This window comes from Xyrauchen texanus, chromosome 7 (genome assembly GCF_025860055.1).
Source record: "Xyrauchen texanus isolate HMW12.3.18 chromosome 7, RBS_HiC_50CHRs, whole genome shotgun sequence".
NCBI classification, from domain to species: Eukaryota; Metazoa; Chordata; class Actinopteri; order Cypriniformes; family Catostomidae; genus Xyrauchen; species Xyrauchen texanus.
Window position 1 is genome coordinate 43,933,343 of NC_068282.1, and position 26,752 is coordinate 43,960,094.

General features: G+C 37.4%; 1 protein-coding gene across 1 annotated transcript; it reads right to left on the reverse strand.

Moving 5' to 3' along the window:
* On the reverse strand, positions 1–26,735 carry LOC127646259 (mitogen-activated protein kinase kinase kinase 20-like). Its single transcript, XM_052129759.1, has 12 exons — positions 26,602–26,735; positions 20,857–21,041; positions 18,754–18,841; positions 16,131–16,232; positions 15,969–16,034; positions 15,838–15,866; positions 15,600–15,737; positions 13,393–13,479; positions 10,762–10,836; positions 9,926–10,032; positions 4,486–4,627; positions 1–810 (listed from the first exon to the last, which is right to left on the reverse strand). The coding sequence occupies exons 2-12, from the start codon at positions 21,013–21,015 to the stop codon at positions 463–465; spliced, it is 1,341 nt and encodes a 446-aa protein (XP_051985719.1). The 5' UTR covers positions 21,016–21,041; positions 26,602–26,735; the 3' UTR covers positions 1–462.
* Positions 26,736–26,752: the final 17 nt, after the last annotated feature.

The following is a 26,752-nucleotide window of genomic DNA, read 5'->3' on the forward strand; positions in this document are numbered from 1 at the left end:
TGGATAGTGTTGACTAATTTCACGCAAGCTCTTTGGTATTTTCTTTATTTTATAAAAACTTCAGGGCTTTACAAAAACGTAGCTTCAGAAATCCCACTAAAGTTCTCTCACACTCAGTATTTGTACTGGTTAGACAATATATTCAATAGCACTACTTCTAACAGGGAATTGTGACCCTCTGCTCTGAATCAAATAACATTGTTTTGCAATGATACGTATCACAGTTGGGTGCAAAAATCACTGAAGTCCAAAAATGGTGTTCCAAACCCCTATGACTTAATTCAAATGTTCTCCTTTTGAGTTCCACAGAAGTAATTCATACTAGTTTAGAACAACACACAAGTAAATAATGACAGATTGTGTGAACTATTCCTTTAACAAACTAATAATTCCAGATGTTGGACACTTTAAAATTTATTTTTACGAGCTCTGACTCTAGATACCGTCCCCCTTTGCCCTCCACTAATCGCTATCATCGTCTGACCAGCCAAAGTCATCCATGGTGATGGCCATGTTCAGTTTGCGTCCCTCACGGACACTGCAGGACTTGGAGGAGTTCTTCTTGGCTTGTATGTTCACCTGCATCCCTGACTGGCGAACGAGGTCACCGCCGGGAACATTCCCATCCAGGTCAAACACGCCACCGAACCCCAGCATGAGCTTCTGCAGGCTGGCCTGACCCAGATCTCCATTGCTGCAAGTTGATGAGATCTGGCAGCTGACCTCCGAGCTTTTGCTCTCCTCCATGTGAGCCTCATAGTAGGACTCGGCACTGAGAGTGGCCGCCATGGGCGATATGGGCGAAAACCGCTGTGGAAATAACAGGAAGTTGAATGTTAGAACAAAGAAACACATTCAGAAATAATCATTAGAATTTATATTTATACTTATATTTAGACTAACTGGATGCCAACGTTTTTAATCTTTCATTTTAAAAAAGGAGCCACAATCAGTATGTTTACAAGTGTAGTTATAATTGAGCTTCAACAGGTATTTGAAACTTCTGTCACACCCTATGGCAAAATGACCAAGCACCCCTTGCCTAATCGATCAGTGAAACTTGAGAACTTATTGCCCACCTTAAAGTTCAAAATGCCCCCCAAAGTTCTCTTCCTAGTTTCGGCACTCTATGGCATTTTACAGAATGGGTTTCGTTTGAGTTGTTATGGAGTCTGTGTCATGTACTTGGCGCCATCTCCTGGTGGTCACATGTAATGGTCACCAATTTCTCTGCCCAAATATGGATGATTTTTTCACCGATCTGAACCCAGTCCAATTAGTTTAGCTTTCCATGATGCTACATAATTTTCAATGATGCCATCTGGTCAACGTGTTTTCATTCAGATTGCAAGCTGCCAGATACCCAGATGCTGTGTGCACATTTTGCTTCCTGTTATGTACTGATCTATATTTCCGATTACCTTGTGTGTGGGCTCGTTTGTATAACCGCCTTCCCTAAGTAATGATATGTGATATTTTATGTTCTGTTTATTTTTGTGAAGTTATAAGCAACACCTGTTCACATGAAATTACACACCGAAAACCAAACTTCAAATTCCTCAACGCCGACCCGCTGTTTACAAATACGCCAGTGGAGCCTTTTGTCTGGGCTGCCCTGCCGCGGAAACGTAGAAGGAAAAGGGGAAAAAGAGCCGGCGTACTCATCAGAGTAACACGTCGCGCAAATCGACCCCCGCTACCCAGTATACTACTGGCAAATGTTCAGTCTCTGGAGCTGAGAGCGTGGATCTCTTTCCAACGAGAGATGAGGGATTGCTGCATTATCTTCCTTACAGAAACCTGGATGTCTGCGGAGATTCCAGACTCGGCCATCAAACCCGCGGGGTTCTCCGTGCACCGAGCGGACAGAGCGAAAGACCTCTCAGGTAAAAGCAGAGGTGGTGGTGTATGTTTTATGATCAACAAATCAAGGTGTGATCAGAGGAACATACATTTTATCAAGTCTTTCTGCTCTCCTGATCTAGAATATCTCATGCTTCTGTGTCGACCATTCTGGCTACCGAGGGAATTCACAGCGGTCATTATCACAGCTGTGTACATCCCCCCACAAGCCAACACAGACCGGGCAATCAAGGAACTGTATGGGAGTATAAGTGAGCAGGAAACCGCACACACTTGTTACCGGGGACTTTAACGAAGCCAATTTTAAAACAATCGCACCAAAATACCACCAACACATCAGCTTCAACACATGAGGGGACCGGGTTTTGGATCATTGCTATTCTCCTTTCCGGGATGGCTACAAATCCCTCCCCCGCCCACCATTTGGCAAATCAGACCACTCTTCCGTTCTGCTTCTGCCCGCTTACAGGCAGAAACTGAAACAGGATGCACCCACCCTCAGAACGATCCAGTGCTGTTCGGACCAATCAGACTATGCTACAAGACTGTTTTGATCACGCGGACTGGGAGATGTTCCGGTCCGCCTCTGATGACGACATTGAGGTTTATGCTGATAGCGTAACGTGTTTCATCAGGAAGTGCGTAGAGGACATTGTTCCGACCAAAACAATATGGATCTACCCCAACCAGAGACCATGGGTTAACGCTGATGTTCGCGCGGCACTTAATGCGCGGACCTCAGCTTTTAATTCCGGGAACGCAGAGGAGCATAAACAAGCCAGTTATGCATGCCGTAACTCTATCAGAGCAGCCAACTGCCAGTACAGGCACAAAATTGAAGGACAGTTCAACACCACCGACTCAAGAAGTATGTGGCAGGCAATTCATATAATCACAAACTACAAAGGGAACAACCGCTGCATCTCTCCCGGATGAGCTTAATACATTTTATGCTCGTTTCGAGGACAACAACACTGCTCTCGTGGAGAGAGCACTCGCAGCTGACGCTACAGAGGTTGGTTCACTCTCCGTCTCTGTTGCAGATGTAACCCGATCCTTCCGACGGGTGAACATCCGTAAAGCCGCAGGTCCAGACGGCATTCCGGGCCACGTCATCAGAGCGTGTGCGAACCAACTGGCTGGTATTTTTACGGACATTTTCAACCTGTCTCTCTCCCTGTCTGTAGTCCCCACATGCTTCAAAATGTCCACCATTGTGCCTGTACAAAAGCAATCAAAAATCACTTGCTTAAATGACTGGCGTCCTGTTGCTCTGACCCACATCATCAGCAAATGCTTTGAGAGGCTAATCAGAGATCACATCTGCTCTGTGCTGCCCACCTCTTTGGACCCATTGCAGTTTGCCTACCGCAACAACCGCTCCACTGATGATGCCATTGCATCTACAATACACACTGCTCTCTCCCACCTGGAAAAATGGAATACATATGTGAGAATGCTGTTTGTAGCCTACAGCTCAGCATTCAACACCATAGTGCCCTCCAAGCTTGGTGTGAAACTCCGGGCTCTGGGCTTAAACAGCTCGCTGTGCAGCTGGATCCTGGACTTCCTGTCAGGCAGACGTCAGGTGGTTAGAATGGGCAGCAACATCTCCTCATCACTGACCCTCAACACTGGAGCCCCGCAGGGCTGTGTTCTTCTGTGTCCTGGTACGGCAATAGCACCGCCCACAACTGCAAAGGGTGGTGCGAACTGCCAGACACATCATCGGAGGTGAGCTTCCCTCCCTCCAGGACATATATAACAGGCGGTGTGTAAAAAAAGCTTGGAGTCGCCCGAGTCATGGGCTGCTCTCACTGCTACCATCAGGAAGGCGGTATCGCAGCATCAGGACCCGCACCAGCCGACTACATGTCAGCTTCTTCCCCCAAGCAATAAGACTTTTGAACACTTGATCTCTCATGATCAATAATCAGCACTGCACTTTATTAATCTTATATCTCACACTGGACTGTCATAATTATATTCTCCACAATACATCTACTGTATATATTATTTTATATACTCTTTATTTTAAATTTGTATTGTATGTGTATTCTATATTGTGTGTATTGTTTACTGTACATTATATATTATTATTGTGTTGGGTAAGTATGGGTACATTTGATATGTAAATTGTGTTGTGTAAATATGTTGTTTATTGTAAATTGGTATATGTCTCGTCACTGTCATGACTGCTATGATGCTCGGAACTGCACACAAGACTTTCACCCACTGTTGCACTTGTGTACATGGTAGTGTGACAATAAAATGATTTGATTTGATTGATTTTATTTGAAACATCAGTTACAGAAATACTCAAACCAGCCCATCTAGCACCAACAATCATGACACAGTCGAACTCACTGAGATCAAATGTTTTCCTCATTCTGATGTTTGATGTGAATATTAACTGAAGCTCCTGACCTGTATCTGCATGATTTTATGCATTGCACTGCTGCCACACGATTGGCTGATTAGATAAGGTGTACAGGTGTTCCTAATAAAGTGCACAGTGTGTGTAAAGTATGTTGTAACAGTACATACTATGTTGTACAGTGTTTGAAGTGTGATTGCAATCATATGAAGTGTTACTTTGAATTCAGTATGGTGTAGACTCACCGGAGTGCAGGATCGAGATCTTTCCATGAGTCTGTTCTCCCACTCTGTCAGTCTCCTTTCTCTCTCGGCCAGCTCCTGCTCCTTACAGCTCAACTCTCTCTCCAGCTGTTTCAAGCGTTCCAGCGTCTCCTCTATCTCACACCTTACAGAGAGAGGAAACAGGACATTTAAACAACACACTTACTTGTGTACTAAAATACAATACATTTACATTAGAATATAAAAATATATGGGTAATTGGGTTATAGCATATCCATTGACTTTGTTTTCAATCAATGTCAAGATCCGAGGTAAGAATTTAAATGAAGAGAAAGTCATATTTTAGTTCCTTTTCTTCTATTATGTGCTGTGACAAATACAAAGTACAAATATTCCATGTAGTCGTTCATAAAGCTGCATGCAAAATGCTTTTTAAAGGTATATTTTGGGTTCAATAGAATTTAAGACCAGCCAACAGCATTTGTGGCATAATATTGATTACCACAATTTTTTTTTGGACTTTTCTTAAAGCAACAGTCGGGGTTACAGTGAGGCACTTAAAATGGGAGCGAATGGGGCCAGTCTGTAAATGTTAAAATACTCTGTTTCAAATGTATAGTCACAAGACGTAAACAATATGCATGTATACATGATTTGAGTGTGATAAAATCGCTTACTAACCTTTTCTGTGTAAAGTTATATCCAATTTTACAACTTCATGATGATTTAATGTCAACAATACATAAAACCCTAAACTTTACAGCTCAAATAATGAGTTTTTACAGAAGAATTAATGCAAGTGCATTTATAAAATTATAAGCTTCACATTTCTGCCGTTAAACCCTCCAAAAATGGATCCCGTTCACTTCCATTGTAAGTGCCTCACTTAACTTACATTTTTGCTTATAACATGCGTTTAACATGTATTGAACCTGGAATCTTCCTTTAAAATATTTTTAGACAGAGTATAGCATGTCACACTGCAGAACACGTCAACTATCTAAAATTATTTTTATTATGGAAATGTAAAGTATTTCTCATTTCTGAAAGGTCACAGAGAATGGTTTGTTGCTAAATTATCGATGCTCTTTGACATGGAAACATCACTGCCTGCAATTTCTATCTATGCCAACAGGTGGTACTGTGCTCTAAACAATTTAACTCCACAGACAAAGACTTTAGTGTGGCTATTTATAAACAGATATGTGATTGAGAGCCAAAATGCCCCCCTCAACTCCTCTACCCCCAAAAGCAACATCAGCCCCTGCCAAAATTTCTCCACACACACTCTCAAAACTTCCCTCCTCCTGGAATTTATTTCTCTACCACTCTCATGATGAGAGTTTCCAGAATTTCTCACCCACCCTTCCTCCCCCCTTCTGTCTATCTATCTTTTTCCATTTCTCTCAGTTCATTTTTGAGATCTCTCACGCTCTCTCTCTCTCTCTTCATGTAGTGCAGCTATGTTGAAGTGGAGCTCTTCTCATATTTCTTTCTTCCTCTCTATCTGTTTCTTTGCTCTTACAACTTGTTACACAAAAGAGATAAACCAGTTGTGACCAAAATAAACCAGCTTAAAATCACAAATTCCACTCAAGTGTATTTTTGTTCTTACCTTTTTTTACGCAGTTATTTTCAGAATTAATTTGAATGCATTCAGTTTCCTTACTGGTTATGTGCTTTGTTTACCTGTTGTTACATGTTCAAAATTGTGTGACGTTGGCTTTTGGTTATGTAATATGTGTATATTTAACTTGAACAGTTTAATTTGTGACATAATGTGCAACCATTTAAGTCCCTCCAAACAGATATCATAATAAAATATATAATAGATTTGGCTATTTTTAAGAGGATAAACTCAACAAAAAGTTTTTGTGTTGGTTTTGCTTTATATATATATATACACACACACACGCACACACACACACACACACACACACACACACACACACACACACACACACACACAGGCAGCCAAAAGTTTGGAATAATGTTCAGATATTGCTGTTTTGGAAGGAAACTGGTATTTTAATTCACCAAAGTGGCATTCAACTGATCACAAAGTATAGTCAGGACATTACTGATGTAAAAAACTGCACCATCACTATTTAAAAAAATATCTTTTTCCAGGCACCATTTCCAGCAGTCATCACTCCAACACCTTATCCTTGAGTAATCATGCTAAATTGCTAATTTGGTTCTAGAAAATCACTTGCCATTATATCAAACACTGCTGAAAGTTATTTGATTCGTTAAATTAAGCTTAACATTGTCTTTGAGTTGCCAGAGTATGCAATAGACTTGCATTTCTTAAGGTCAATATTAGGTCAAAAATGGCAAAAAAGAAACCGCTTTCTTTAGAAACTCGTCAGTGAATCATTGTTATGAGGAATAAAGACACATATATATATATACAATGCTTGAAGTTGCCAAAAAACTGAAGATTTCATACAAAGGTGTACACTACAGTCTTCAAAGACAAAGGACAACTGGCTCTAACAAGGACAGAAATAGATGTGGAAGGCCAGATGTACAACTAAACAAGAGGATAAGTACATCAGAGTCTCTAGTTTGAGAAATAGACACCTCACATGTCCTCAGCTGACAGCTTCATTGAATTCTACATGCTCAACATCAGTTACATGTACAATAGTAAAGAGCAGACTTTAGGCCTTATGGGAAGAATTGCAAAGAATACAAAACAAACATAAAAAAAGAAAATGTTAGAGTGGGCAAAGAATCACAGACATTGGACAACAGATAATTGGAAAAGAGTGTTTTGGCTCTTAACCCCATTGAGTTTTTGTGGGATCAGCTAGACTGTAAGGTGCGTGAGAAGTGCCCTACAGGAAGTGTGGGGTCAAATGTCACCTGAGTAACTGGACAAACTGACAGCTAGAATGCCAAGGATCTGCAAAGCTGTCATTGCTGCACATTGAGGATTTTTTGATGAGAACTCTTTGAAGTAGTTTAAGAAATTCTGAAAAATCTTTTTCAAATTGTAATAGTAATCTTTCACTTTTGTAATGTCCTGACTATACATTGTGATCAGTTGAATGACACTTTGGTGAATTAAAGTACCAATTTCTTTCCATAAGAGCAAAATCTGTACATTATTCCAAACTTTTGGTCACCAGTATATATATATATACACACACACACACACACACACACACACACACACATTTCACGATATGATGCATAGACTTACTATACTATGCAATACAATACAATACGAGCACCCACAAATGTTTCGCTCAAACTTATTTAAGGACTCAACATAAATGTCTCTAAAATCATAAATGCCATAAAAGTGTCTGATATTGGCAACAAAAAGCAGAGCTCTAAATAACTTAAACAATAGTACTGAATTTATTTTGTTTGATTGTTGAGAATAACTAATATAAACTCAAAATGTTCATGTTTTTCTTGAGAAAATACGTTTTTCTACACTCTAGTCACTTATATTTGTATATCACTTTTCACAATACACATAGTTTCACAGCAGCTTTATAGAAAATCATGCCTTTTTGTCTGAAAGCCCCCTGTGAATAAGCTGAAGTGACTGTAGCAAGGAACAAATGTTATTTAGTTGTGAAAAAAAAACTCAAGAGGAACTTGACCTCTGGTTTTACGATATATGTACATAATCTAAAATTGTTTAGCGGCCTGAGCAAAAACTGATCACCATAAGTAATGTTTTTTGCCCTCTTCCCCAGTTTCACTTTGCATGTAAACTTTACCAGCATTATTACGGCTTATATCATGTGCACAAGTGTTGATCTCAAAGATGTTTACATTTCAAAATCAAAACTAGATTATAAATCTCATGTAATCACGGAATTCTTACATTGTCGTTTTTTTGTTTTTGGCTGTTAAACTTAAAGCTGCTGTTTCTGCCTGACAAATACACAGATTTGCACGGTGATGTCGGCATGAATCATAAGTGGCATTTTTATTTAATTATTCTGACCCCACATTTTCAATTTCTGGGTAATTTTTGCACTGAGCCCTTGTTAATTTCTGACCCTGGTTCAGACTAAATGCATTCTTGCGCTAAAAATGCAAAATGTTGCGCAATGAATAATGCAGAACACCGGTGTATCGAGGCGCGTTTATATCAGTTCAAGTTCTAAAACACAGCAAAATGCATCAAAATCATGAAGCTAGCGCATGTTTATATGAAAAACTATTGAAATAGACTCGTCGATCGCATCAATTCTCCTTCACATCTGACACAATAGTTGCAATTCATGTTTCACTGCGGTTTTAACAAATTCATTGTTACATACTTCGACAGTGAATCTTGAATTATTAATATTTATTCTCAATATAACAATTAATGAAATATGAACAACATAACGGCTATAAACTGACGCTTGAATGAGCGGGAAATTTCATTTTACAAATACATTCCACTTAGATTCCTCCATCCTTGTTTCCTTTCCTTGTATCCTAATAGGAGCTGACAGGATGCTATAGAACTAGGAACTATAGACGAGAGAGTCGCTGCACTGTTTCTTTGCCGGTTCTGCGCTATATTTGATTGATATTAATGTGTCAGTAAAGAAAATAATAGATATTCAAATAGACATCAGAAATCAAGTTCGTGCATTGCTAATAACCAAATATTGTGGACATTTTACAAGTTTTTAAGTCATGTATTCAAGGAATTCTGTGGAGTATTTAAAGAGTTTTGTACCATACACTGTCTGCAACAGTAAGGATAACTTCCCCCTGGTTTGGATATTCGATTATTAGAGCTTGTTGCCCGTAGCCCTTCAGAGACGCACCGTGCCTGTCAAACAAAGAGGCGGTGTGTATGCACGCGTCCACCAGTGCTGCTCTTATCACGGACGCGATCGGCCGCAAAAAAATGCTTGTTCACCTAACACTGAAATTTACCAAATCGTTCACATGCATGTATAGGATACAACACCAAAATCACGTGAATGATCTATTTTGGATTCAAAACAGCGAATTTCGCAGATTGGCAACTAGTTTGCAGATATGATATATATATATATAAATCCAGAATGTTTTTTTTTTTTTTGCCAGCCAATGGAATAAAAATAGGCTAAAAGAAAACTAGTGTGAATGCAAGCAATTCAGAGACAAGATGATGAGAGAAGTATGTTTAAACATCACACATATTAACATTTTTGTCTAAAAAAAAAAACATTTGTAAAAAATTAATCTCAGCTAGCTGGAGAAAAACATAAGTTCTGTTTTATTATTATTATTATTATTATTATTTATTTTTGGCTTTATTTGAAGTGCAAAAAACATGCACAAACTTTCTGGAGAAATCTATTGAAATTTCTAGTTGTTTTTCCAGTAGAAATCTATTAATTTCTATTCTAATCATTATTAATGCTTCAAATTAACACAGTTTACTTTTATGGCAGTGGAATTGTAAAAAAACTACTTTTAGTAGTTTGTATTTCTAAACTGTACGTACCTCCACTCAGCTTTGTTATGTAAGAAAGAGTTACACTGGTCGGGCAGCTTGCTGTCATTTTTCATGGTCTCCAAGGTGCTCAGGACCCGTTTAAACTGCGGCCTTTCCTAAGGAGGACAAATCATTTAATATTTATTACGGTAAATATTTAACACAATTCAGCACGTCAATTAACTGAAAGTGTGTTTGTTTCTGAGCAATTGTCAGATGTCTTACATTTTAGAACAAAAAAGTGGCCATCGTCCTTTCTGTTGAAGCTCTAGTCATTATAGATCATAAACCTTAACATTTCTATTTACATACCAATTTATTAACTAAATATTTAAGATATATGCTAACGTCTTAAAAATGCATACTGTACACTTTAAAAGGTGAATATCCTTTTCACATCAAGTTTGGTGTGACTAAGAGACAGTAAATATAAAATATCTATACTTATATACATTTTAATATACTGTATATATAAATGTACTTAATAATAGTTTATTTAAATATGCCAGTATTATACAATATAAATATGCAAATATTTTTGCACCAAAACTACTTACATATTTACATTTTGCATTTGTATCATTCTCTAAACAAAGTTCAGACACCTGAATGAATTGTCCATGATCCACAACATAAAATGACCTAACCTGATATTTGTAGTATGAGGTTTCAGAGAATTTTCAGAGAAAATTCTCAAAAAAATGTATAGTTTAATTCTAAAATATTTTAAAAAGAAAATGTGAAAAAAAAACAAACAAGAAAAACACATTTATGCATGTTTTTCATAAACATAAATTTCGAGTGATGTTCTCCCTGAGCTAAATGTTGACTATCTCAGCATGCACCTTCGGTTCCGCGATCCAGCAGGATCTCATCAGATCTGCGAAGCTGGCCGGGCAGCTGCTGGGAATGGTCGGCCTCTGGAACACATAACCCACACAAATACCACAGACAAATGCACACACATTAGAATCCATTTCAAAAAGTCATTACAGCCGCCATTACATAAAACGCTAATTTTAGCACGCGCCTAGTATAAGCTCCAAATGCAACTGTTGTAAAGTGCTGCACTGGGCTAAGTTTAAAGTTTAAATCACATCTCAAATGAAGTGTGTATATTTCCACGTCCAAAAGAGTCTGGCATGCTGATATATAATAACTAGTATATAAAGTTTAACAAAGGGCTATTACATGAGCACTGGATACACTACGGAGTGATAAAATTTAGCTCTCACTCAAGATAATGGAACATTGAGAGCATGTGAGGTGAGATGTTGGTAATGGCGACCATTTGACAAGCCATACATGTGCTAATCTGAAACGGCCAAGTGGCTCATCCAATAGGAGATCGGCTTATAGACATATAAATACTGTATATATTTCACTCAGTATTAGATCTAACAAACAGCACTGCCACATCTCCATAATCATGAGCCAACAATATCATGGAAACTATACTTCCCCATGAGAATTTTACATAAACCAAAATTGATTTTCATCCACTGACCTCTCCCCCTCACCATCATTTCATCTTATTTGTCTCTCTCTCTCTCCTTGGGATGTTTATCTAAAACGTTTTCCTGACAACTCCCTACAGCACTAAAACCTCTGTTGTCTAATCTGATACTTAGCTTATGGCCCCTTGGCAAACACAGCTGTAATATATCTTTTTACTTTCAATAAAAGTTGCAGGGGTTCTTATACATGTGCAGAGCAATGCCTTTAGATCAGCCCACTATAAATAACCAACAAGAGCTAGCCTTGGAATCCATGATCAAACTGTTCCGTTACCCAGAGAAAGAACGAGAAAGAGGTACTGCTCCAAAAGCTACTGAGTTGACTACATAGGCAACATTTTGAAGCAAACTCCAGATTTGAAAGCTGTTCCAAAAGGTAGGCAGCATAAATATGCTTCCTTCTAAAAATATTTTTTGTCAAAATCTTAGGCCAGAAACATACTTTACGAAAGTACACAAACCCATACGCAAATGCTTGATGTTTCAAAGTGCGCGGTCTAGTTAAACAGCATTGCTCTGGCTGTAACAAAACTCAAGGGGGGTGATAGAGTTACCTTCAAATACCATAAAACCAGAAATGTATTATTATTCAGTTAGTTTGCTCAGCAAGATTATTTTCAAACTGTTGCTCCACTATGAAAGTAATTGACCTGAAAGAGAAAACATGTGCACTAGGGATGGCTAAAAATATTGATTTTCTGATGCATCACAATCTTCATTTGAACGATCTCGATATCTGTTCTTAAATACCAAGATCGATCTTTTCCTTTATGTGCAGCCCTCTCATACAATGAGAGGAAATCTCATTGTTGACCAAAAACGACTAAAAATAAATATTTAATTCTAATCAATCATAGCACAGATAATAATCATAAAGCTATTCGAGTACTCTCTCTTTGATTTAACAACATGTTTTCAACAAAGCAATGTAAATACTTGTTAATACTACAAATTATGCAATAAACATGTAACAAAATATATTCAATACAATATCATATTTATTGATTGAATACATGGATTTGTTCATTTTTAAAAACGTAAAATGTGAGAAAAATGATGAAATACTAATATTTTCATAATGTTCCTACTTAGAAGTCCCCAGTACAATTAAAAGGGACATTATAACTAAAGTATACTAATATGAATCGATATCGAATCAAAATTGGAATCGAATTGGGAAATCTGTATCAATACCTGGTCCTAATGTCCACATTAACTCTCCTTGCGGCAACGCTAATAATGCTAAACGTACTTGCGTTGCATTATAAATTGTGGTCTGACATATTTTAGATGCACAAAATCAAGTTTGCATTGCTAGTCTGCTTTTATGTACTTCCACAAAGTATGCTTTGGGCCCAACGCAGTATGGCATGTAAACTTCGCAAAGGCAACCACATTGACATGAGATCAATGAAAAAAATTCTTCCAACATGGCAGATGAAATGAGAGAAATGCTAATGATAAATAAACTTATAATTAATTCAATACCAATAAGAATGGATCAAAATAGTTGCATCTCATTAAAATGGTCTATTTTACACAATATGTGTTTGTCCTGTCTATTGTTGCCGCCATGTCACACGTTTGATCAAAAGACGCAATGAGAACCAAAGAGGTTTGATGTTATCAACATATTTAACCATAGCCATAAAAGATCATTTAACTGTAACCATATTTGATTTAAGTGCTTTATTAATGATTTGAGACTGAATAACAATTTCAATTTAGTTCTGTTCATCGCACAAAGTGATCGTATTGCTTCTGAAGTCTTGGAAATAAACTGCTTGTGTTGATTACTTTTACTGTGTGGTTTTATTATGTTTGTTTATTCATTTTTTGATGAGTTTGACAGATCGGAGGCACTATTTACAAATAAACCCTGTGACAAATTATTCTTTTTTGGGTGAACCATTCATTTAAGAACACAGGTGAACTGTGGGATGTGGGACTCTGCAGTACCTCATTCTTTTCTACAACCAACCAGGCCACCTGCAATCCCTCAAAACCTTTAAATGGCACTTCTCTGGTCAGCAACTCCCACAATACCTGCAAGACAAACCACAAATAAATGCACATACCTCAACGCATCACTTTCCACAAGACAAACATACTGTATAGTGTATATGACTCTTACTGGAATATATGCTATGCAGACTGTTTGTAACATCAATTAATTAAACTCAGCTATGCATATATAACCATAAAGGGACTTGACATTTACATCTACTGTTTATAAAGTGAACATGAAATCAAACTTGACCCATTTACTTTCTTAATGCACATTCTTGTTCTGCATGATTCATCTGTGAACGTTCTAAAAAAAAAGTTATGTCTTTGCAATCTTTCATTAAAATGTAGAAATTTGCTCAACCTCTAAATCAATTTTCCTTTTCAGTTAATGTCTCCAAATCTCTTACTTTTTTAACTCCTCCCCTTCAATCACCTGGCTCTGTTCTGCTACAGAACACCCATTTTTCACAATCCGATCAATTGATATTTCGCCAAGTCCTGCCTTAAAAGTGTAAATGACCAATCCTATTTTAGCAACTATTGCCATACGCCATTTTAATCTGACAAGCATTCACATTTTCTAATGAGAATCTATGGAAGTCATATGTTTTTGAGGAGATTTAAGCAGAATTTTATAGAAATTATAAAAAAATATGGAAAAATCGTTGTTGCTGGAACACTTGTAATAGTGACACAAGGTACCCAGAGAGGCTGGCGACCTGTCCAGGGTGTCCCCCGCCTTCCGCCCAATGTTAGCTGGGATAGGCTCCAGCCCCCCGCGACCCTGTACACAGGATAAGCGGTTGACGATGGATGGATGGATGGATGGATGGTACCCAGAGAGGATACAGGCAGTATTTATTCCCTTTTGTAATCTCTAAAAATCTTTTGAAGTAAATGCTGTGGATTAAACATTATTGAATGTGTTCTCATTCCCAAATAAGCATTTACAACATCAGCAAGGACACCTACATTTGCTCCATGGTAAATTAAAGCTAATAAGTCCCTTTCATGTCAAGTCAGTCAAGAATGGCCTGTTTGCATCCTGCAAGACTACTACAAGATATGTCCACTACAAATGATGCCCCAATTTCAAATAACCGGCGAAAATGCTGGATTCACATTCATGCACTTTTCATACCCGAGTCCCGTAGCAACCCTAAACTATCCCTCCCACTACCCCTAAACCTAATCCTACCCACAAAGATTAAACAATTAAATTTTATACAATTATTAAATATACCACAATAAAAGTTATTTAGAATGAAATTATAATGCTGTATCACCAGTTGGCGACAGTGAGGATAAATCATTCTGATTTATGGATCTAAGTTATTGCTGAACTGACTCGAGATCAGTTACAGCCTGCATTTAACATTGATTCAGGGTTTCACTGTGGGATCAATGCCCCCTAGCGTAACCGCTAACATTTCAAAACATTTCGAAACTGTTTCAAAACAAAATTATGTAACGAAGCCTCGTTTGCTGAAAATGTGACTTGGTGACTCTGAACCATTGGTTTGAAACAAATGTTTCGTAAAGGTTTCGAAGCTTCATGAAGCGTGTTTCGAAAGTGCACATCACTACTTATTTCAAATCAGCAGAAAAATCTGACAAAAATGGTATCATAAATTGTGCTTCTTTAGCTCAAATCATGATAAAAATGCTATTTTTACGCTATTGACTGATCGAGCTAAAGCACATGCGCGCTCTCGAGTTGACTGACAGGAGATGTCTTGTCTCTTAAATGCGATTGGTTCTTTTACCTGTAAGGCGGAACTTCCTGAACTACATCTGCCATATTGGGCATTCTTATTTTTCCCAATCATTGTATTACAAGTGCTCTGTCTTGGACTAAATTGTCTCAACTTAATGTGAATTCATTTATGTACTAATTAAGGTCAACATAGAGGTGATAATCCACAGTTTTTAATTACATTAGATTGCAAATGGCTTTTAATGTAGACTTGAATCAACTGACCCAAACCCTGCAATTTAAGTAAAGTCACACAGTTTGATCAAGTCAAAAGATATAAATTAAGACATTTAGTCCATTTATTATCCCTTTTCCCCTGTTGGAATAACCCTACAAAATTGCTCACACACTCACACAAATACATACATTCAGATACAGATGAAAAAAAAAAAGTACTGACCACACCATAAGAGTAGGTGTCACAGGTTTCTGAGACTGGCAAGCTCTGGATCACTTCAGGGGCCATCCAAGGGAAGGTTCCCACCAGAGACATGTGTGTTGTGTGAGAAACCAACTTGGATGCCCCAAAATCACAGATCTGACACAGACGATACGTTACACAGAGGCAGTCACAGTCAGTGATATTTAGAGCACAGTTTACATGCTAATAGATTTGGATGAATATATAGGATATATACCTTTAATACATTGTCTGCAGTTAACACAACTAACGGAGATAAAAAAAAAAAAAGGACCAAAATAGTTATAAAATGTTTGCATTTTCCTAATCTGTGAAATTGCACACAGTACAGTTAAGATTTGAACTCACCATTTCTCGACTTTAGATCTCTATGAATGACTTTTACTGGGGCCTCGGCATGTAAATAATGCATTCCTACAGTGACACAATTCACACATACAGCCATTTTATCATAATGAAAATGTGACTGAGCTCATTACACAAACACATATGACTCATACTAGCACATACCTTTAGCAATGTCCATCGCCCAGGTCATTACTCTACCCATATCCATCTCCTCACTGTCAACACTGGACAAATATTCATATAGTGATCCTCCGCTGGCATATTCTACAACAAAAAAACACACACTTCATAGGTCTCATCATACAAATTTTTGTGAGGCCAATATTTATTCCCTTCACACCATACCAAGAATTCCTTCTTGAATTCAACAATTAAATAAGAATTTGTTCTGCTCTTGTTCCAAGAATGAGGCCCTTTGTGCTTATCCTGTATATATATATATATATATATATATATATGTATGTATGTATCATATATAATCCAAATTAACACTCGCTAAGCACCGAATGTGAGGGAGTTTTTGGCCATTTGTTGTTAACTTTCTTTGGAATTGTGACAAAAAAAAAAAAAATCTTTAAATTGCAATATAAGAATGATGATCTGACCCATACTGACAACAGTGAATTAAATCATAGAGGTGTATAATAAAGTGGCTGTTGAAAATGATCTTTTACCATCAGAACTTGAGCTAGGAATTCAAAAGTTTTTACATTTCTTTTATTGTCATAACTCCAGAACTCTACTTGGCAACGTATTCCTGCCATTGAGCACACAAAATGAAAATAGGTGAAACAAAATCACAATCATTTTAAATTGACAAGTGATGCCTGATAAATAATAATACACAGAGAGACAGATTCATATAATACTGGCGAATGCATGACACAGTGATATTTGTTATTTATTAAATATGCATGTTAAAACAGCTTAATAATTCCTTTGTCATAGGAACAACAAAATATAGTTAAGGGATTAAGTACAGTCAGCTGGCCATTATCACATAAAAAAAAAATATAATAATAATAATAATAATTTTGGACCCTGTATATGATATTTATTATTGTACAACAGTTAGTTCTGGTCCTCGAATCTGATTGGACAAGAGGCGTTCCAAGAGTGCTGATAGCTCAGACCATCAGCACTGGGACACTTTCCAGTTTGCATCACTCCCCATGTGTTTGTGGCATTTCAAACTAATGTGTAAGAGCAGAGCAGGTGTGTGCATTTTCATTTATCCCTTCAACATAAAAGATTTGTGCCAGCAGGTGGCTGTGTTATGAGTGAGTTGAGCTGACGTTGACAAACTGTGTTTTATCAGACAGCGCATCAATTTCTTTGCAGTCACAAGAAACTGTCTCTCACTCCATGATCGCTCAGATTACTACTACACTATAGCTGAGAAATAAGAGTTAAACAGCTTCAGCATTACTGCCGATCACAGCTGACAGTGGCGACAGATGGTGTAATCAAACAAGCTCACGGTGGCTACCTGATCCAAGTTTCCGAGTTGAGAGAAGATAAACTTTTAGCATGGCAGAGGAGAGTACACTTTCTGTGTCGGTGTGAAAATAAGAGTTCCTCAAGAAATATACAAGAATGAAACTGGCATCCTCTGACAACAAAACACTTGTACAAGATTGAAATACTCGTAGGATAATTCCGATAGCATGTATGGCAGCATCACAAGATCAAAGCGGATTACTACAACACTAAGGCTGAGGAATAGAGTTAAACTAAACTAAATGCTCATTCGCTCTATTTCATACACACACACATCCTTGTTTCTCTAATAACTTGTTAGAAACAGCAAAAGCTGTCATTAGTAGTTCTAAGCTGTGGTTTTCGAATTAATAACGAAGGCTTGAACACATCTTTTGAATTAGCAATGGCACATTCTGAATCTGTGTCGTAAGAAAGTAGTTCAACACACATTTATTTTTTGAGACAGTCATTAGTTTTTCCTTACATATATATTTAATTGTTTATTTAACTGTTACTTTTATGATAATATACACTAAAGCAATATCACACTCGCAATCATGCTGAATTGTCCATATATCAGCACGTCTGTGATTACCTGCGGCACTCAGCCTATACGGCCAAATCACAGCCGTGCTGATAGCTGGACATACAGCTCTCTTGCCCTTATGATAATGCTTTAATGTGTATTATTGCATGTCAATGCAAATCATTTTAAAAGAGAAACAGAGACAGGAAGGAGTGAACGAGCAAAAGTGCGAACGTCTCATGTCGAGATGTCAATCAAACACATGAGCTCATATATCACCAACCCTCGATTGGAGTCAAACACTGCTTAACACCCTCAGGGATTCCCATTTACACACCCATACACATACACACTATGCTGTCTGTAGATCTGGTGAAACACATGTTCTTGAGAAATGATTAGGCCACATAAATCTACTCAAAAGCAAATTTACATCCCTCGAGACAGATCACAATAGGATGTTTAAAAAATGGCAATACAGCCATGTGTGTGAGTGTGTGTGTGTGTGTGTGTGTGCATCCTCTTCAAGGTCTGCACTCACTCTTTAAATGTAATGCTCTTTTCCATTATTTGATCATCATTTGATGAATTACAGCTGCCATGATCTTTCGAAAATGTACAAAACTCTCTTTTAAAGGGAATTCTGTTTACCGGCTGACATGATGATCATGTCTTCATAGATATATACATATTCTTCCATGCACATTAGCACCAGACCAAAATGGACATGACAATCACTAGACGCTGACACTCACAAGTGCACTCACTATACGTTACCTGTAACAATGCCATAGTTGGGTGCTTCCAGAATGGCTCCATAGAACTGAATAATGTTTTTGTGGCTCAGGACACTGAGAATCTCAGCCTGAATGGGACGAAGGAAAAAACAGATGCAGAGGTGAAAGACAAATACCCCAATACTAGAACACGGTCACACACTCAGGCTCAAATTAGTGATACGTCAATGTCATTAAACTATTTTTTCATTACAGTATGGCGAGGTCCAATTATTGCAGAAGAAATGTGCGTGAACAGGGAGCCATTAGCAGTATTGTGGGAGATGTCCATAGGGACTCAAACTGAATGGCTTAGGCCAGGAAAGCGCATAGCTCAACAGCTTTGCTGGAAGACATCCGCAGTTGATTCTGTAAATAGTGCAACAGACTCTAGCAATGCTGCTGAGCAAGCATTAATATTGACAGTGATGTGTCGTGCACTGCCTGCAAGACCTCATTTATGTGTTACATTTTACACCTGCAGTATATAAAATTCGCTTTAGACAAAGAGAAATCGAGAAAGACAAATGGGCGGTGGGAGATGTCATGGAAAACAGCACTAGCAGTCATGTTATTCCATGTTAACTCCCCCTCTCTCATGCCTTAGGTTTAAGCAATAATAAATCTGATAGATGGAGACGATGGAACAAAGAATATTAAGCAACAACAATAGAGCTCAACAGGGACCACCCACATGTCCTGTCAGTATTTATCCAATACAGGCATTAAAAAAAACAAAAACATAAATAAAAAGTTAAGCCTTAAACATTTTGAATATTGCAAAATACAAGTTTACTGCAAATATTTTGATGTATACATATAAAATTAGTTTGATAGTGTATAGGGAGCCTGAATCGACTGAGTCATTTGCAATGCTTCATGGGAGTGGGTGGTCGCTGCTGAGCTATTTTCTCACAAATTCTGTTTTTATGGTAACAGCGAATTCTCTGATTGGTTAACTTCTCTTCAAGATTATGGGCAGTGTAGTTCTTCTCTGGGAATTTGGCTACAGAGCGCAAAAGTCTGTTTACATAAATAAAAATCCCATTAATTTATTCCATAAGGGACTTGATTATAAACCATTATAACTTGTAAACCTTTAAATACAGACATACCATGAGCTCAGATGTATGTGCTTTTGTTGAAGTCAGCAGTTTGCCTTATTTCAATTTTTACAAATAGCGTTTAGTAGCAGAATTCCTCATTAAGAACTACACTACCCATGATCCAATGACACAACCGTGTTGGTCTCACTAAACTCTTAAATTACTTAATTATTTGTATATATCTGGATATTCTGCAATGCACTCTACATACACTGACTGAGCATTTTATTAGGAACATCTGTACACCTACTCATTCATGCAATTATCTAATCCGCCAATCGTGCAGCAGCAGTGCAATGCATAAAATCATGCAGATACGGGCCAGGAGCTTCAGTTAATGTTCACATTAACCATCAGAATGAGGAAAAATGTGATCTCAGTGATTTCGACCGTGGCAAGATTGTTGGTGCCAGACGAGCTGGTTTGAATATTTCTGTAACTGCTGATCTTCTGGGGTTTTCAGACACAACAGTCTCTAGTGTTTACTCAGAATGGTTTCAAAAATAAAAAAACATCTAATGAGTGGAAGTTCTGCAGACAGAAACACCTTATTGATGAGAGAGGTCAACAGAGAACGGCCAGACAGGTTCGAGCTGACAGAAAGGCCACGGAAACTCAGATAACCAGTCTGTACAATTGTAGTAAGCAGAACATAAGTTGAACCTTCAGGTGGATGGGTTACAACAGCAGAAGACCATATTGGGCAATTTATTAGGGCCATAGTGTTCCTAATAAAGAGCTCAGTTGTGCTATATTTAAGTTTTAACTGATTTGTAGCTTCTACAGTCTCTGAACTCATGGTAGGTAACTCTTGATATGTTATTGTTTAAAAAAATCTGTTTCTCTCTGGAGAAAATGACTGAGATTTTTACAGCTGGAGCCTGACTGTTGCCTTCAATAGAATGCGGTGGGTCTCTTATCTCCCAAAATAACAATAAATTCATAAAAGATCAAATATCTCGCAAAGCATCACATTGTGTGTTTGTATTTGATCACACCTCAGCATCGATCTTCAGCAGTTTTTTGACTGCCACCTCTTTGTCCTGAGAGATCCAATGCGCCCGGTAGACGCTACCAAAGCTCCCTCCACCGCAGTTCTCATGGAAGTGGATGTCATCGAATCGGATATGAACGAAGCTAGCACTGAGGGACGACATCTCATACTGACATATACTGTGGCAAACTATAGTGAGAGAATGATCAAGAGCAAATTAGTGGTAGATTGATGTATCGTCTAATAACTGGCCAGAATAATAATAATTTCAATAATAATAATGGTTCAAAAATAAACTAGCAGCTTAGTCAGTAGATCGTAATTTATTTTTGTATTTTTCTGTTTTAAAATATTTTTGCATGACTAAATGAGTAAATGTTTTGAGTACATATAATTTATTACCTTTAAATGAAACCACACGCACACACGCACACACGCACACACACACACACACACACACACACACACACACACACACACACACAAATTATCAGCAATAGTTATTGTGAAAACCTAGCAACTATTGAAGGAATACTTTACCCAAGTGGTCGACCAATAGGGGATTTTACCAATACTGATAACTACACTAATGTGGTGGAAAAGGTCAGTAATCGATTAATCGGTTGATATTTTTTTAATTGTTAGAAAACTTTATTACAGGGACAGATTAAATGGCTACAAGAATCCAAAATGAATAAAATCCCAGATTAATTTGATTGTGTAACCAAAATCCTAAGAATAACCAGAAAAAAAGAGATTTGGAGCATAATGAGGAAATATGAAATATGATCTGGTGTATATTCACCAGATTAAGGATTTTGTATAAGTAATTGTTTGAGACAAGATATGCTAATGCAGCAGTTTCCATATAGTCACATTTTTTGTTCCATTTATCTAAAGCGATCTAATCAAAAACAACCAAACTTGCATTGAAGTAATATAAAAAAATATATTTTTTTAACTTGGGATAGATTTTTGCCGATAAACGATAGTTCCGAAAAGAAAAAATCCTTACTCACCCAAAATAAAAAAATTCTAAAATTATTATCTTACCCTCTGGAACTGTCATTTCAAACCTGTATGCTGTTGTTCTGGATTTTCCAAATGCTAAATGAGAAATTCTGAAGAATCTTTATGCAGCTCTTTTCCATACAATGATTCCATATAATGACCACTGCTGTCAAGCTCAAAAAAAACAATAACAAATAAAAGCATAAAGGTCTAGAACAACATGAGGGTGAGAAAATAATGTCAGTGTTTTAATTTTTTGGTGAACTATTCCAGTGAAAATAAACAGAAAGAAAGAAAAAACACACAGTCATGCATAGACAGCGGCTTTAAAAGAAAAGCCTTAACTGTGATTGTTTCTTATACGTCTGAGATGTCCTCTGAAGTTTTGCTTCCCTTTCGATTCAGTTCACTTGACATTGCTGAAAGCACTATGGGATTCCTTCTCAGACGACCTTGTTGAGACTGAAGCGATTAGTCGACGTTATCGACAACGCCGACAATAAAACATTTTCATTGTCGAATAGTCGTTTGATCTCATTTAACGTAACATAAGATCATATGAAACTCTAATGATGGTGCAAGATGAGCGCTGCAGTTTGCGCCTGACTGAGGAGAGGAAGAATTACACAGCTCACAGTCTAGATGCACTCTAAACTTTCCAAACGGCTTCAGGTGATGTAGAACGCAAAGTATGAGGGAATTATACAAAAATACCAAATAAGTAAATACAGAAGCACTCTCGTTGTGGAATAAGCGGAGCCGGATCTGTTGCTCTGCTGAAGCAAAATTGTGTGCCGCGTGTCTTTAAAGGAAACACCCCGACATTACATCTTTAATGCAGTTATATTTAATGTGTTATAGCTCTTTTAAAGTTCAAATAATAAGGAAGCAGGTAGGGCTGAAATGCTTAGTCGACAACAAAAAAAGGAGAGAGCTCAGAGCGTCTAAAAAGGAAACAATGTGCCGTTATATAGCTACTGTATTTAAAGCATCCTTTATTAAAGTTCAAATAATAAGGAAGAGGGCTGTATAAATGAGCACAAACTCTGAAACTGGCATTTGTCTGTGAGGTCAGAGCCGCTTATATGAGTCGCGTGAAAAACAGCGCGAAAGAGTTTCAAAATTCTCGTGGCTGATACACTGTCTCACGTGGAGACGCTCATCACTGGAGCACGCTTGCTGTAGCTAGACTTTGTTTATAGTGATTGCTCGTGACATAGCAAATTATAATATGAGTGTCACGGTGTGTATTTTATGGTGTATCTTATGAGTTCGTTTTTTTGTGAGTTAAAAATGGATCGAAATCAAGTGAACAAAAATGTGAGAGGGTGTAGCTTAGCCCATTTGGTTTGTTTTCCAAAATAAATCTCTAAAACTCCTTATGCACATTTACTTTAACAGCTATACTGCAGAAGAAAAAACTGTTATCGGAGGATTTTGAATATAATATTTAATTAATTTTAATATTTAAATATTTAAAAAAAATCGAATAATCCTTAAAACAAGATACATATACCTGAGAAGCAACATATAAGATATTTAGACTTGCTTTTAGAGCATTTAGTTTGAATGTGAGTATTTTTTTTCTTTACTGCACTGGCAGAAGTATGAACATGTGAAAAAATACACTAATATTTAAGATATATTCTCTTAACGCAAGTCTAAATATCTTATATGTTGTTTCTCAAGTAAATGCATTGTGTTTAAGGATTATTAGATCATTTTAAATGGAAAACAAGACAAAAACACTTGATAACAATAGGATTTCAGATTTTGTTCACCTTGATCAATCTTTAACTCACACAAAAAATAAACTCACTTCTCTTAATAAAGCTGTGTATTGCCAATTGTCTTCACGATAAGAATGTGTATTGCCAATTGTCTTCACGATAATATATGCACAGTGACATATATTATGATTTAATAAGTCACAAGCCATCATGTTATAATCTAGCTGCATTAAGCGTGCACACTCGAGGGATGAGCATCAGAGGCAGAGTGTGCCTCCGCAGGGTTAAGTTTCAATCTCTCCCCCTTAGATCGGGACATTTGCGCAACTCATAGAAGAGCCGCTAACCGCACAGAAAAATGCCAGTTTCGGAGTTTGTAGTTATTTACATAATCTGCTTCCGTATTAAGTGAACTTTAAAAAAGCTATAACTGCAGTTTAAATGCAGTTATATATAATTGTCCCTGTAATAAGTGCAATGTCGCTTTGGATAAAAGCTTCTGCCAAATGCGTAAATGTAAATGTAAAATGTAAATACAGAAGCACTCTCGTTGTGGAATAAGTGGAGCTGCCACTCCACTGAATCAAAACTTGTATGTCAAGCGTCTTAAAAGGAAACACCCCGGCGTTACATCTTAAATGCAGTTATATAAAATGCGTTATTAAAAGGAAACACCCCATTTACATTTATGCATTTGGCAGACGCTTTTATCCAAAGCGACTTACAGTGCACTTATTACAGGGACAATCCCCCCGGAGCAACCTGGAGTTAAGCGCCTTGCTCAAGGGCCCAACAGTGGCATCTTGGTATTGCTGGGGCTTGAACCCCCGACCTTCTGGTCAGTAACCCTGAGCCTCAACCACTGAGCCACCACTGCTCTTTGCGATCTTCGTCACCTGAAGCTGTTTGGAAAGTTTAGAGTGCATGTTGACTGCTCTCGCGTGTCATTATTAGAGTTTAATTTGAGCTCATGTTACGTTAAATTGTATCAAGCGACTATTTGACAACAGTAATTTTTGACGACTAATTTTTTTAGCCCTAGTCATCATGTGGGGTTATTCATTATTCTATACACCTGAAATATGTTGCAGGCCATGACCACATATTCTTTTACAAGTGTTTATACCTTGGTGTATCTCTCGGGGTATGACGTCATGTAGTGTAACGAGATGGGACTGTCAAGTGAACTGTAATCGAAAGGGAACGTCTCAGGTAACACATGTAACCTCGGTTCCCTGAGATGAAGGGAACTAAACATTGCGAAAGATGGCCGCAGTACTACTTCAGTGTTTAGGCAGAAAATTCTGAAGAAATGGTGATTGAGCGCTCGCTTATATAGGCCAACTGCGTGCCTAAAGGGGCGGGGCTCAAACACCACTGACAATCATAGGATTGGCATTATTATACAAGGGCTTCAATTAGTTATTTGGAGAAGGAATTCGCCAAAAGCGTTAACTGCAATGTTGCGTTCCCCATATTTCAGGGAACCGAAGTTACATGTGTAACCGAAAACGTTTTCTGATATGAATTATATGGATATTTAGTTAGTATTTACATATATATATATTTATGTATGTGGCAATGAAAGTGCACTTGTTTATATGATTATTTGAGCCATCAATTGCTGCTAAAGAGCACTAGGGTAGTTGACAAAGGTACATTTTTAGTGTTTCTTGCTGAGCAAAACATGTGCGCAGGGACACTGCTGCCACAATGTGGAAGTTGGCCTACTATTTTTCCATGATTTCCCATGTATATATGACATTCTGCTGCTTAGATTTGGCTGTGTGTGTACACTGCCCAAAGTCAAAAGAGCCTCTGTCTTATTTTGATTTAGAGACTGAACATTGGGATTTGTATGCCTGTTTTATTCTCTGCCAGGTAAAACCCTTAAGTTTGATTGCTAGGAAAAGTTATTTAAAATAGTCTAAAAGTCACTGATTGAAATGTCATGGGACTACCCACTAACTGCTGGTACTGAATGGAAGTCTGTCTCAAAAGTGCACACAAATTGATACATACTAATGGGGAAACTGATCTTAATGTGAATTGATTTGGCTTTTTATTATTATTATTATTATTATTATTATTATTATTATTATATTATCTTGTGCGGATTAATCACAAGTACACAATCTCTATTGTGTTTGCTTTCACTTAGCTTTTAGTAAATTGTGATGTTGTTGTAATTAGTGGAAACGGGGTCTGGTTTATTCTTCATCACTAGGACATGTGACACCTTTCCCTGAAATTTCTGACCTCAAAGTGGCTTCCCCATTTAAAAGTGACCAACCTGTGTCCTCCACACATGCAATCTATCATATAACAAGCACTCAGTCTCTAAAAACAACCCACATATCATCAGTGTGACATCAGGTACCAATTTAAGAATGCATCACACCTTAAACTATTCTTAAGCAGCCCATTCATACCTATGACCATTCATACTATTACCAATAGAAATAACAAAAAAAAACTTCCAAATATTTCAACCATGCAAAGTTAGCAAATGGAAAAGAAAATTGTTAATAAAGAAATTACATTAAACTATATATAACATTAATGTGCTGTATAACGATAACATCTGTAACATAATTATATAGACTGTGCAGACTATGCAAAGATTAGGCTCGGCTATAGGCTGCATATGTGCACTTATTTCACTTTGTAAACATTATTTTAAAACATGTTATATAAAGAAAGCTTATTATTATTATTAAGATTGTTTAATCGTTTTAATGTGTCCACATAATTGAGGTTCTCTTTAAACGCACTTTTGGAGAAGTTCTACAAATGTCTACTATTAACACGATGTAAAAAACATAGGCCTACGGGTAAACAAGTGACTAGCATATATGTCACACTCTTATGAAGTCGCCAAACACAAAATCAGCTGCAGAGCTAAAACAAATTCTTTAACAAATATAATTGATATAATTAACACATCCATATAAACTGTATTCCGATATTGACGCAGTGTGTCTAAGCATTAAAACATACGTTTATACCTGTAAGTCGTGTTTTCCGTGCGGTCCGGTGAAGCGGGTTGGCCTGTCGCTCTCTGTACAATCCCAGACATAAGATAATGTGCGGAGCCTCATTGTCTCATGTTACTGCACTTCCATAAGAGGACACTCGCCTGAGGCAGCTGGACAAATT

Coding starts and splice junctions, on each gene's coding strand:
- LOC127646259 (XM_052129759.1), bottom strand. CDS start 21,015: ATGTCGTCCCTCAGTGCTAGCTTCGTTCATATCCGATTCGATGACATC. Junction 15,867..15,968: donor AGATCTAAAGTCGAGAAATG/GTGAGTTCAAAT, acceptor TATCTCCGTTAG/TTGTGTTAACTGCAGACAAT. Junction 811..4,485: donor GATCTCGATCCTGCACTCCG/GTGAGTCTACAC, acceptor TTATTTCCACAG/CGGTTTTCGCCCATATCGCC.